Source organism: Apium graveolens, chromosome 8, assembly GCF_009905375.1.
Source record: "Apium graveolens cultivar Ventura chromosome 8, ASM990537v1, whole genome shotgun sequence".
Classification (NCBI taxonomy): Eukaryota; Viridiplantae; Streptophyta; class Magnoliopsida; order Apiales; family Apiaceae; genus Apium; species Apium graveolens.
The window spans coordinates 239,042,938-239,057,104 of NC_133654.1; the positions used below are offsets into that span (position 1 = coordinate 239,042,938).

General features: G+C 32.7%; 2 protein-coding genes and 1 non-coding gene across 3 annotated transcripts; 1 reads left to right on the forward strand and 2 right to left on the reverse strand.

Annotated features, from left to right (window-relative positions):
- Positions 1-107, reverse strand: LOC141682085 (small nucleolar RNA R71). Its single transcript, XR_012559488.1, has one exon. It is a non-coding gene; the product is annotated as a small nucleolar RNA R71 (small nucleolar RNA).
- A 4,059-nt stretch (positions 108-4,166) lies between these two features.
- Positions 4,167-5,018, reverse strand: LOC141679077 (dau c 1 isoallergen Dau c 1.0401-like). The gene is made up of 2 exons (XM_074485560.1): positions 4,741-5,018; positions 4,167-4,660 (listed from the first exon to the last, which is right to left on the reverse strand). The coding sequence occupies exons 1-2, from the start codon at positions 4,922-4,924 to the stop codon at positions 4,377-4,379; spliced, it is 468 nt and encodes a 155-aa protein (XP_074341661.1). The 5' UTR covers positions 4,925-5,018; the 3' UTR covers positions 4,167-4,376.
- Positions 5,019-10,841: 5,823 nt separating this feature from the next.
- On the forward strand, positions 10,842-11,799 carry LOC141679047 (pathogenesis-related protein 2). Its single transcript, XM_074485528.1, has 2 exons — positions 10,842-11,136; positions 11,307-11,799. Exons 1-2 carry the CDS (start codon positions 10,953-10,955, stop codon positions 11,597-11,599), a joined length of 477 nt encoding a protein of 158 aa, XP_074341629.1. The 5' UTR covers positions 10,842-10,952; the 3' UTR covers positions 11,600-11,799.
- Positions 11,800-14,167: the final 2,368 nt, after the last annotated feature.

A 14,167-nucleotide genomic window follows, 5' to 3' on the forward strand; every position in this document is an offset into this window, starting at 1 on the left:
ACAATCAGGAACGCTCTTACTCAATTTGCGCAGCAATCGGGAGAATCTTTATGTGAAGCTTGGGAGCGCTACAAAGAGATGCTTAGGCAGTGTCCTCATCATGGAATGTCTGATTGGATGATCATCAATTGCTTTTATAATGGTTTGGGAGCACAGTCGAGACTTATGCTCGATGCAGCATCAGGAGGAGCCTTATGGGCTAAGAGCTATGATGAAGCTTATGAGCTAATTGAATTGATGGCTGCTAATGAATATCAGAACCCAACTCAGAGACTACCTCAAGGCAAGGTAGCAGGAATTCTGGAGGTGGATACAGCTACTGTTATAGCTGCTCAATTAAAGGTGTTGACGATGAAAGTGGATTCTTTGGCTAATTATGAAGTTAATCAGATACGCATGAGACAGAGCAGTGTGCTATATCTAGTGAATCAGCTCAGTATGTGAGCAACTTTCAGAGGTTGCAGCAACAAGTTCCCGCCACTTATCATCCTAACAACCGCAATCATCCTAACTTCAGCTGGAGCAACAATAAGAATGCGGTGCAACAGCCTTATCAGCAGTTTGGAGCAAAGCAATTCAACTCTCCTAGTTTTCAACAACAGTATGCACCAATACAACAACTCCAACTTCAACAGCAACCGCATGGAAGTGCCGGTCAATCTACTAATGAAAAATCTGAATTGGAGGAGTTGAGGCTTATATGCAAAAGCCAAGCAGTTTCTATCAAGATTCTGGAGAATCAAATAGGGAAAATTGCCAATATTTTGTTGAACCGTCAATCAGGAACTCTCCTTAGTGATACAGAAGCTAATTCAGGCAAGACGGAAGTTAAAGAGCAATTGAAGGTAATTACATTGAGGTCTGGAAAGGTCACGAGCCCCCAATTTCAGGAAGATGAAGATTCTGAAGACTTTGTTTAGAATGCAGGTGCATCTGCACCTTTTCCAATTTCTCAAAATGAGATTGTAGCTGAAAAAGTTGTGCAGAAAGATGCCGAGGTGGAACCAAAGAAGAAAGCTATTGAAAACGATCTTATTGAGGGTAATACAGGGGATAAACAGGTCTACCCACCTCCGCCATATCCTAAAAGACTTCAGAAGCAGATATTCGATAGGCAATTTGCCAAGTTCTTGGAGGTTTTCAAGAAGTTGCATATTAACATACCTTTTGCTGAAACTCTAGAATAGATGTCGAGGTACACTAAGTTCATGAAGGGTATTCTATCTCGGAAGCTAAAACTTGAGGAGTTGGAAATTCTTGCTCAAACGGAAGAGTGCAGTGTTGTGATGTAACAGAAACTACCTCCTAAGCTTAAAGATATAGGAAAATTCACGATACCTTGCACCATTGGAAATCTGTCATTCGACAAGTGTTTGTGTGACTTGGGAGCTAGCATCAATCTGATGCCCTTGTCCATTTTCAAGAAACTTGGACTACCTGATCCTAAACCTGTGAACATGTCTTTGCAGTTGGCTGATCGTTCCATCACTTATCCGCAAGGAGTAGTGGAGGATTTATTGGTTAAGGTAGATAAACTTATCTTCCCTGCTGATTTCATTATTCTAGAATTTGAGAAAGATAAGAAGATTCCCATTATCTTTGGAAGACCATTCTTAGCTACAGGTCGAACTCTTATCGATGTGCAAAAGGGTGAACTAACCATGAGAGTTCAAGGTCAGGATGTCACTTTCAATGTCTTCAATGCAATGAAATTCCCTATTGATGAATAGGAGTGCTTTAAAGTGGAGTTGGTCGACTTCGTAGTGACTTCGGAGATTGATCACTTGCTAAGGACTAATACCTTAGAAAGAGCCTTAACGGGGGATTTTGACAGTGAAGACGAAGAAGGGGAAGAGCAAATGCAGTATTTGAATGCATTCCCGTGGAAGAGGAAGTTTGATTTTCCGTTCGAGTCTCTTGGTTTGGGATAGATGAAAAATTCTTCAAAGCGACTCAAACCATCTATTGCAGAAGCTCCTACATTTGAGCTTAAACCGCTGTCTGATCACTTGAGGTATGCATTTTTAGGTGATGCATCTATTTTGCCTGTTATTATTGTATATGACCTTTCAGGAAGTGATGAAGATAAGCTCTTGAGAATTTTAAGAGAGCTTAAATCAGCAACTGGATGGCCTATAGTAGATATCAAGGGAATCAGCCCTTCTTATTATATGCATAAAATTCTGCTTGAGGAAGGAAGCAAGCCAATTGTTGAGCAACAAAAAAGGATAAATCATATCATGAAGGAGGTTGTGAAGAAAGAAATTCTTAAATGGCTAGATGCGGGAATCATCTATCTATCCAGCACCATGTATCTAATACATGTGCCTGTGTTTTGACTTTAGTATCATCATACCTATGATTAATGAGATTTGATCATCAGTCAACAAACATACTAGTCTTAATGCATTATTATTATCCCCTATAATAATACTCGACTAGAGACCTTTAGAAATATCGATATTATTCTCATAATCTCATTTCTAAGTCACGTACTTAAAGATATAGAATTGCATATCATATTCCAAGGATATTTATTAAAATAACATTTATATCGCAGTAAATTAAGAATTAATAAATTATAAAAGGAATAATCGATATAACATAATTATTAATAATCCAAATTTCTTAAAATAAAACATCATGGTGTTGTTTCTAGGGCACACACACTAACAGTTCGTACTTTTCACAGTGATCTTCCGGATAGCCCTTTCCATTAAACTCGCTCATCTTCGGAAACTGCCCCCGATTCACCTCCGGTGTGAGAATCAGTAATCTGAGTGTAGAATTAGGTGTTGAGAATACAAGAAAGTGGAGAGTGTTTGAGTGTGTAGTGAATTGTGTCTTTCTTAGTTCTTGCTTCTATTTATACCCTCCAAAACTATGATTAATGTTCGTCCGTTATGCTAAAAATACGGACGACCGTTAGAGGAGTCAAAGGGGAAGTTTTGATTATGATGGTCTCCTAACGGTAGGATGAAATATTAGGCTTTCAGACTTTTCGTTAGGTCGACCTTCGGTCTAGATGTCCTTTAGGAGGTTGGGCATTCGTCCATTGGGTCATAGCTAACATGAATATTGATTATAATGTGAGGATTTTATCGGACCGGTGCCAGTCTTGTGGAGGCCTAACACGAAATTTAAATATAAAGCCTTTAATTAAAAAATATATTAATTTAATGATACTTCATGTATCTTATTTAACTGATGTTTGAATTCATGACACATATTTTAAAGTGACAAAAAGAACCGGGTATACTAGATATATTTTAGTTTAATTTTTTATAAAATTAAAGCTTAGTTTCTGAACTGTAATTTGATATAGGTATTAAAAATGATAATTATGTTTACGCATAAATTTTTTAACACCTCGGGTTATTTTTACTTATACTTTGTATTGAAATATTAAAGTTTTTTTGCAAATTTTTTATATTATTAATAAATTTTTCAAAATATTTTAAATTCTTTAGGTTTTAGTTATATATATATATACAAGTAAACAATTTCAATTCAAATAATTAATAATATTATAATTTCAAGTTCAATAAATAGTTTAAAATAAAGAATACTAAATACTATTAGGAAGTACTTATCAATTGAAAGTGCAACACTGAAATAAAATAAATTCAAATTGACTTAGAAATAATGTTAAATTATTCATATTTGTCATAATAATATTTTATATTTATTAAAAATGATTGATATAAAGAATTTAATAATAATTGAAATTACTTTTTGGGACATTTAAACATAAGAATGGACACATTTTTAAAAAAATTAAATTAATAATTAAAAGTACAGATATAAGTTCATAAATTTTAGGGGGCTTTGAAAATTGGGAACTTATGCCACCGCCTAAGTCGCTTATAGTGGCGGCCTGGGTTTTATAATGTTATTGTTGATTAATGTAAAAATTATTTTACAATGAAGTGGATGCAGGAAACTAATTGTTTACAAAAATGTGTACAGAATGATATGATAATTGATGGGATATTTTAATTGTGATTGTTAATGTAAATATAGAGGTTATTCTAGTTAAAACATAAAAAATATAATTTTATACAAAATTTTGTATATAATTTTATGCACCAAACATTTTTCTTTACGATTTGTTTGATCTTGGGAGAGAAAGTTAACGTAAAAACATAAGAAAGTACACGAGTGTGTTTGATGAGTAACGCAGGGAATTCATTTCCATTAACTCGGATACCTTAATATATAGAGTAAATCCGGTTCATAATTTCAGAAAGATTACAATACATAACACACTTTATTTGTTTCAAGAACATCAAATACAGAAACCAAAACATGAATAGAAAACCTTGTACTTGCAACTGATACAAAACTTATTATCAAGCTTAGGTAAGACTGATCAATTAGTTTGCAAGGAGGTAAGCCTCAACAGCCTTGAAAATGAGGCCGTTTTGGTCATTAGCGAACTTAATGTTCTCTTCTGGGACGACAGCATCACCTTTGGTGTTAAAGACGGCTGTGCTGGTGGCAGTGCAGCCACCATCAGCAGTAGGCACAAATGACAAATGGTTGTTGATGGAGTCAATGTATCCCAAAAGAATGTCTCCGTCGATGATACTGTATGAGAAAGTAAACGCCTCCTTGTCCATGGCATCAATCTTTTGCTTCATTGTCTTGTAAGGGCTAGCTGCAAATACATAAATATTAATACTAATTGAGCTGATCACTTAACATGATATTACGTGTTACAATGAAAATAATACTAACCATCTCCGAGTTGGACAAGCTTGACAGTTCCAACCCCGCCGTCGCCTTCAAGGATTTCACCACCCTTGATGGCACCGGGGAGGACCTGAGGAAGAAGGGTGTCGATGTCAATGCACAAGGCCTTGAACAATTTTTCTGCTGAGACGGCAGAAGTGATAACAACTTCACTCTTTTGGACACCCATTATAAATGAAAACTTGAGAGCTAGAGAAAATAAGAGCAAATGAAGTAGAAGAGAAGGATTGAATGTGGATGATGTGAGTTTGGTAGGATGAAATGAGAGAAGTTTGAGCTGCTATTTATAGCGAGCAGGATCTTGATTTCTTGTCAACATGTACTACATAATTGCATGATCATCTTATCTTTATTTCAAAAATAAAATAGTCGGTAAAATAAAATATATGCGACTTTGTAATAGTAGTCACTTTCGGTGTGACATTAAACCATTTTCCAGAAACCATTGACAATATAGTTCATACTATAACTTAGTCAATTAAATGTGACGCGGATTGTACTCTTTATTTTTAAAGAATAAATAAGAGTAAAATATTAATTAACTCTTAAGAATAAGTTAACAAGGTTTGGTTAAAAGGAGGATTGGTAAGTATTAGTTTCGATGATGTGATCTCATAACACACTGGCCGGAGAGTGAAGAGTGAGTGAAAGGAGTTTTTTTTTTCTTTTATATTAGAAAACAATAAATACTAGACTCAGTCCAACAAATTAGACTAAACACTGAATAAATTGAAACTTACTTAAACTTGGGTGTTATTTAACCCTTGGATTGGAAAAAAGCTTAATCTCAAACATTTGGAAAAGCATGTTGGAATGTGGACTGAGTCCTCTTTGGTCAACTTTGAGGGGCTAAAATTGACGTTTATTTTTTGTTTAAAGAATTATTGTACTACGTATACTCATCCCACGTGTGATTTGCTTAAAATTAAAGGAGGTTTTTTTTTACCACAAAGTGCTCAAAATATAAAATTATTATAGGGGAATTTGATTAGATATCAAGTTTAGGGAAATAAACAGAATTAAATCAAATGTTTCAATTTTCCATATCCAAAATCTACCTTTAATTAGAAATTAAGATGGAAGTAAATGAAATTATTTGAAATAGCTTAGTTCGAATGGCTTTCGATTTGAACTCCGTGACACGATGTCAAGTAATTATCGTTAACTTAAAATGATTAGAAAATAGAATTGTTAATTATTTAAAGAAAATAAATTGTTAAAAATCCAAAGATTATGTAATAATAATCAGACCTAATTATATATGTGGACTATTAATAATAAACGACCTGTAGATAATAATGATCATAATTTAAATCCAAGTACATTAATATTTATATGTTTTGATGATTGATGGTATACCCAAAATTTGGTAAAAAGAGAATTCAGGTCAATTTAACTTGACCAGAACAAATTATTAAGTAATTATTTACTTCAAAATGGCTTGCCCTCCTGCTAGGAAAGGTAGGGTGTGCCGTGCCCTGAAGATAACAGAAGAGGGGAAACTCTAACTTGTGAAGAAATTAAAACGTACCCTATTATATTATTTGGAAGAAGGTGAATTTTTAGGCAGATTTCTTGACCGCTTCATGATACTGGGAAGACGATGAATCATTGTTACTAATATAAATTTTTTGCAGGCACTCTATTGAAAAATTTATTTCTGTAATTTAATCAAGGGAAGTCAGTTTTTGTGGTCAGAGACATCCAGGAATATGTCTGGATGAAATATTTTCTCCTGTAGTAAATGTACGTCCTCATTGGGAATGTTGGGTAAACTCTGATGTGTGTTTTGGGAGCCCTCTTTATGTATTAATGGGTGTCCTCGTTAGTCTCGTTGGGAAAATCCTCGTTAGTCTCGTTGGAAAAATTCGGAGTATTTTGTCCTGTAATCTAGTGGGGGCTCCTGATTCGGGTGACAATAATGCGTTTAACATTTAGGTTAAACCATGGTTATACATGTATTCACGGATTAGGGAAACAACTGACAGTGGAGTGTTATCCTTGGTCGGTGAGATGTCTTATCCGCAAAGTATCGACGCCGTGGACGAGTCTTGAGTCTTTGTGATTAGGCTTTATCGACGGACATTTCTAAAACTAGTTGAAGACGATTTTCAGTAGGTTTCATCCTGAGCCGCGGGATGAGAAATCTAAATCCATTAGATTTCTTATTGCCCAAAAATTACATTGGTTTGATTTCTTATAAATAGGGATGCTTAGGTAATATGAAAGGGGTCGGAAGCGAGTGACTTAAAGGGCCACTACCACCCTAAACAATATTAGTCCCCAATTAATCATAACCACCACAATCCTTCTCATTTTACAGGCGAAAAATCGTCATCGTAGATCTTTATTCTGGTGATAAAACTCAAATTTTGTTGTTACAAAATTCATTTGTCAACTGTTGGGTTCCACTTTGTTGATTGGGTTCGAAGGCAAAAATGGAAATTAAAAAAATGTTAATTTCAGATATATGAGTCAATAACATCCAAAACTAGTTATAAATTGAAAAAAAAATCATTTGTCGCAGTATTTGTTTGGAATATTTTTGTTCCAGCCTAATTACCTCTGTCAAACATAGCTATAGGTTGTGTTCGGTTGGTGTCAATCAAATGTAATAAATGGGAGTTTGGGAAAGAATTTGAAAACAAAAATTAGAAATGTAATTTTTTTATGGTAAGAATTACTAAGAAAATGGGTTTAGTAAAAAATGTAATATTCCATCTCAAATTGGGGGATTTAATATAAAGAAATGCTAGAATCCAAAAACGGTTGTCAAAACCGTTTTTGAATATTGAGGTGTCAACATGCTATTGGATATTCACTCATAAATAAAATGGGTCCCTCATACATTAATATGAATCCCCTTAATTAAAATATAATACATGTTATTTTGGGAACCTTTTTGATTTTTTTTTAATATATAATATTGCTCTTAGTTATAATTTAGATGATAAGAAATACAATGAGTTAAAGAACAAAAAATTTAAAATTTTAATTATTTTACGCTTAAAATCTCATTATATTCCATTATATTTCATTCACTTTGAACAAACATAAATTAATCAGCAAGACACTAATTTCAATATAAATACTCACTATTTATAAGAAAATCATCTACATACAAAACATGCGTATATCTGCCCTTGATATAGAACATGTTAGCACGATGAAAATTATATTGTAATATTGTTTCAGATTTGCATAACATCAATATCAATAGAGGTGCATTATATACCCACTTCATCAAACTACTAGTACTATTTTAAATATTTAGATTCGCATAACACAAAGACATCTTTAGCAGATACTCCCACTTTTACGAAGAAAGACAATTTTCTACGGTTCGATTGTGACATTTAATAGTTCGCAATGGGCTAGGAAAAGTGTTTGAGATTTTAACTAGTTGACACGAGTGTTTGTCAACCCAGTTTATAAGTTAAATTTATCATTTATAAATTGATAAATTTAATATTAGAAATGACGTACTTTTTCTTAACTTAATTTATTTTCAATTTTTTTATTAATTTTTATTTTTAAAATTTATATTTTTACATGTCTTTCTAATTTAAATTTACGAATTAAGATAATTATATTTAAAATTTATTTATTTTAATTTATTTAAGTAAAAAAAATTTACGATTAACCAAACACTTATTTAACTTATAAGTATCTATCTATTTATCACTTACAAGTTTCTTATTTATTTTAAATTATAAGTTATTTATTTTGAGATTTTGCTAAATGGGCACAATATTTAAAATATTTCTAGTGATACATCAGGTAAACATAATGGCACGAATTCACAGATATATCAAGGAGTTATATTCGAGTTCATCTTCGTCAGATCTGTTTTTACGTCAATAATTTTCTTCTGCCTGTTCATTTTTCTGAAAAAGATCCTTAGGCAATTATTAATGTTAAGTATTATGTGAAGAAAATCAGGAACTTACTTAAAATTGAAATTTTTATGAAAACAGTTTTCCTATTTTTACAATTTATCCGCCCAGCTTGAAAATTATACTTATACTGGATAAGTTTATTTGTTTTGGTTTACATTAGCATCATTAAAACTTTTGTTGATTAAGTTAATATTGGGAGCAAGATTTGATCGGAGTTTGTTCTATATTTAACAACTCATTCACCTGATAACAATGTGATAGTTTGACACACTTAAAGATGTTAAGAAAATAATTTACGCCGCTAAAATTTGTCCATTTTCAAGTAAATCGAGGGGTTTTTACCGGTTTTCTTCGGTGAAAAATCTCAATTCATTCATTCTATTTTATTCTCGTTAATTTCCTTTCAATAAAATCCAATTTTTGGGTGTTTATGTGTCTCTTCCCTTAGAGTGTGTGTTTTGTCTCTCTTCTTCGAGTTTATGTTATATTTTTGTTTAGTCATGCTTGAATTTATCTAGTGTTGGATCAGCTGAGAACGAATATTTTGATATTTTTGGTGATCTGCAAAGTTTGTATCGAATCTGGGGCGGTGATGATTATTAAAAGAGCTCACATTTCACAACCAATAATTGTTCATATTTCATGAATTTACACTTTCGGCATGTCTATACCTGGTCTGGGGTGCCTTCGGCATGTCTATAGCGGGTGTCCGGCATGTAAATAGTTGTGATGTAGCTTCTCCAATCTCATTTTATGCGATTGGTGTTTCTGAACATTAGGCGAACCATAATTTTTATGTGATATGGTCAATTGCGATGTTGCTATTTTCAGAGATACTTGTGCAATTTGGATCATTTGGGATCTCTTTGATTTCGTTTTTAGCTTCAAGAATTTTAAAATTCTCTGTATTTAACGATCAGGAAACAAATCATCTAATTGTTTTTAGTATGTTATTTGTTTTACCACCTGTTTGTATCGACAGTTGGGGGTTTGTGTCCCAACTATACTATATTCAATTTAATGAAAATTTTGGTATTTGTCAAAAAAAAGATGTTAAGAAAATAAATTTAAGAGAAATAACCACTAACAAGAATTTATATTTATTTATTTGTATATCAATTTCTTTACCTAACTGATTGATGCCTGCAATTACCGGGAAAGAGAGACCGTCCTAAAAAATACTGAAATACGTACAAATTAAGAGAAAAAATAAATGCAAGTAGGTTTGATTTTTTGTCCATAAAATGGGGCATGGGACCTCCTTGCAGCAGCCTGCTTCCTAGTGATAAACTATAAATTCAACCAATATATCACTGTCTAGTTTGATTATTTTAAAATATCATATTGCTTCGGAAAACAGCAATTGTTTTTATATTAAAAAAGATATTATTAGCATATGTTTACCATTGAGGTGGTTTAATTTATTTCCTTAAATTCTAAAAAGTTACAAAATGTATTCCTTTTGGAAAAGTAAATATTCAGCACAACGCCCGGTTTGACACAACTCAGTCTAGTAAATTCATTTGACCCTGTAACTCAAATTTTTGCAATGTTTTATAATGATATTATCTCTCAAGTAAATTAAGTTTATCAAATAATTTATAACTCTAACGGACACCGAAAACTTCAATTATGTTAGTTTTATCTGAGAAAGAATGGCCATGCAAGTCACTGGAGGAGGCCGCCAATAATGACCATTTTGCGGGGAATGCTGGCCAACTCGCTTACACCATATACAGTTTATACTATAGTTTGAACATGAATTAAGTAATAATTTTATTAAAATAATATTTTTTTTCTGTCTCCATATAATAAATACAGTATATTTCTACTTCCGATAAAATAATAAACTTACTAAAATAATATTTTTTTCAGTCACAAACCTATTACTTTAAAGAGTTTTAACTGTATTTTTTTTCCTTACACCAAAATATCACATTTTAAGCTAATTAATTCTCAACTATTTATCAAATAAGCTGAATTGTCTGTCATATTTTTTTTTAAATGATTGATACATGTTTTCGTGATTCATAGTGGCCAAGAATGTATGTTCATCTTTGATGTGCCATGAAGAAATTGGAATTCAATAGTGTGCTAATTATTTTACAGTTGTGTCCAATTGGGCTCCTCTACAATTCAAACATTGTTCAAACAAGGAACCTAACTTCTGCCAGTATATATTGCCTCTGCTTCATTCATTTTTCATATACCAAATTAAGTTTTTGCTAGCTAACACAACTAGTATCATCTTTTTCTTGTACATAGTCATATATTCTAATTATTTTTGAACGATCATTCATGGGTGCTGTTACTACCGATGTTGAGGTTGCATCCTCAGTCCCAGCACAAACAATATACAAGGGCTTTCTCCTTGACATGGATAACCTTATCCCTAAGGTTTTGCCCCAGGCTATTAAGAGTATCGAGATTATTTCCGGAGATGGTGGAGCAGGAACCATTAAGAAAGTCACTCTTGGAGAAGGTATTTTTCTGTCTAATCTATTCTTCTTATAAAATGTTACAACTTTTCGCCTAAATTTTTCACCGTCAATAAGGCATGCGTACATCATACCTTGTCAGATCAGGTGTGTATACTTGATTAGATTTATTTGTGTTGTAACTAATCTCGAATAAAATGTTGGAATTTTGTAGTGAGCCAATTCACTGTTGTGAAGCAGAGGATTGATGAAATAGACGCGGAAGCACTGAAGTATTCGTACAGCATAATCGAAGGTGATCTGCTATTAGGCATAATTGAGTCCATCTCTAGCAAATTTACCGTGGTGCCTACTGACGGAGGCTGCATTGTTAAGAACACCACCGTTTACACTCCGATCGGTGACGCCGTGATCCCGGAAGATAATGTGAAGGAAGCCACTGAACAATCAGGAATGGTATTCAAAGCAATTGAGGCTTACCTTCTAGCAAATCCTGGTGCCTACTGATTACCAAAATGTTGAACATATTTACATCCGTCACACAACAAGTGTTTGCTTGAATTTTCTTTCAGTTGTAATATATTCATTTCGTATGATTAAATTGTAATCAAATTCGTTATTTGTGAGTTGTAATATTTGAGTTACTTCTCTTCTTATCTCCTATATTGAGATTTGAGAATAATAAAGTCAATCACAGACTTCATACCTTTTTGTGCATTTTATTTGTTAAGAACAATAATGATTTGTCAATCCAACACCTCTTGATATATAGTAGTATCTCCCTCATTTTTTTACTGGAATATCGAGTTTGTTAAAGACTGGGAGACCTTGTTAAAGACTGGGAGTGTGGGTAACTAACTATTACAAGAAAAAAAATTCGTGAAAAGAAAAGAGGAAATGATTTCATTGACAGGGATGGTAACGCATAATATTAACATTAATAAATATAGAAATCACATAATTTGTTATGACTTGTGACTTAAGAAAGTATGATAGTCAAAGAGAGCAGCCCACGAATTTATACTTTGGACTAGCATACTGGAAACAGTATTTAGTTGCTAATCCAACTTTGAATATTTGGAGTCAACAGGGAAGAGTGTAGATGGATGGAAAGTTCAGTAGTCATTCTTCTTTTTATCATTCTTTCATTTTGAGTAGTGGGATATGTATGGATTTATTGGACATCCCAAAAGGCCCATACTAGCCAGCCCAAAAAATAACTTCTGTAGCCCATTAAACACTTTGGACCTTAGGCATTTAGGTAACCTTAAAAACAAAAGGCTCCTCCTCCCTTGTCCATTCAAGACAACATAGGCTTTTCACAATGATTTTTACATTAACCCTAAAATTTCAACCTAAGGTTTGATCGGCAGAAAATATGATCGGTTTCGTTGTGTTGGTAACTCATGTATACAGTATACCCTAGTCACCGCACCAACAAAAATTGCAGTATATGTATTCAAATTCTATATAGTACTAAGGTATTTGACTTACTAGAGCTCATAAAAATTTATGATTACAGATTACAAATTTCGAAGATCGTAACTAATTATTGATTGAGCTTTCAATATGTGATTATTTGACGATTTTTGAAAATTTGAATAATTTATGATAATTTATAGGATATTTATCAAACCCATCATATACTTTTTACAAATTTATCAACAATTTATTAATAATTTACGAAAAATCAGCCAGTTTGAGACTAAACATCTAACTTGACATGTTTGAATAAAAAAAAATGGGTGCATACATAATGCAGTGCAGAAACAAAGTAGGATGCATGATATCTTTCATCATTATCCAGGGGGGATAAAGGCAGAACCAAAGATTGGAGTAGGAGGGGGGAGTATAAATATAAAGATAGTGGCAAAGTTGACAAAGCATACATAGCCTGCTATTCTGGCATCACCTTTTGTAGGGTATGACACGTGTCGATAGCCCATTACCTGAATCCAACCTTAACATTAATCTATTGTCTTGGCGTGGAATGACTCTCTTGTCACAATGCTTAATGACAGTTGCACATTATATTCGATTAAAATTAACCACCTTTCTTTCCACCATCAAAAGTTAACCCCTTTTACCCACCCATATTGCCTTCATACTTTTTATAATAATTTAGTAAGTACAGCTTTCAAAAATTATGCATACATGGTATATACACTATTTTGTTACACTTGGTTTTAAAATATTATATAAAGATTCATTTATACGCTCCTCTTCTGAAATCACTAGATTTTAGATTTTAGGCCATTGGTTATTTAATATGATTTCACAATTTATATGAAAGTTTAGGCCAATAATTCATGTTTGATTTCAATTTTATGGATGCGAATATAAAGTAATACCCGAATATATTTATCAATTTTTTGTATTTCTTTGAAGTGACGGAAAAGTATTAGAATATATTATAAATATTCATTTGGCCTTTTTAAAAATTTTATAGTGAAGGGTTACTTAACAAGTAATTAAAAAATTTAAATTTTATGAATATATTTTTTCAAATACCAAGAATCAGAGATAGAAAAACACATATCTGCAAGAACACGTATTGGTTGTTTGTATCAGCTAGGGTACCAGAAATGTGTGCCTATATATTTGCAAGAACATGCATATAAGAAAGGAAGAGAAAAAAAGGTTAAAACTAAAACAATTTCAAGGCCCAAGTATGGTAATCACGTGAAAAAACATTGAAAACTGGGGGATAATCTGCCAATTTATGTGCAAATGAGATAGTGAAAGGAGGAAAAAAAGTTGAACAGAAGGTGTGGCCTTCTGGACTGAAAAAACAGCTTAAAAAGAAGAGATTACACTAAACAATTATAATTAGGACAAACAAGATTACAAAAGTAAAATACAGTGATATAATATTAAGTAACAAGATCCCTCTGCTTGTGGTTTTTGTGGCTTATGGGGGATAAAGGAGAATCAGTGATGGAAGGGTGGCCTCTGATTTTACTTTATTTTCACCATCAAAGAAAGCGAAATATGCAGACTGCACTAACCATTATACTACATAGCATCTTTATGTGTCTCTCTGTGTATATTTGCGGGTACCTATTATATGATTTT

What these genes read in the sequence shown, in the direction of transcription:
- LOC141679047 (XM_074485528.1), top strand. Translation starts at nt 10,953, where the DNA reads ATGGGTGCTGTTACTACCGATGTTGAGGTTGCATCCTCAGTCCCAGCA. An exon ending in GAAAGTCACTCTTGGAGAAG is followed by an intron (nt 11,137 to 11,306) that starts GTATTTTTCTGT and finishes GGAATTTTGTAG; the next exon opens with TGAGCCAATTCACTGTTGTG.
- LOC141679077 (XM_074485560.1), bottom strand. Translation starts at nt 4,924, where the DNA reads ATGGGTGTCCAAAAGAGTGAAGTTGTTATCACTTCTGCCGTCTCAGCA. An exon ending in GCTTGTCCAACTCGGAGATG is followed by an intron (nt 4,661 to 4,740) that starts GTTAGTATTATT and finishes ATGTATTTGCAG; the next exon opens with CTAGCCCTTACAAGACAATG.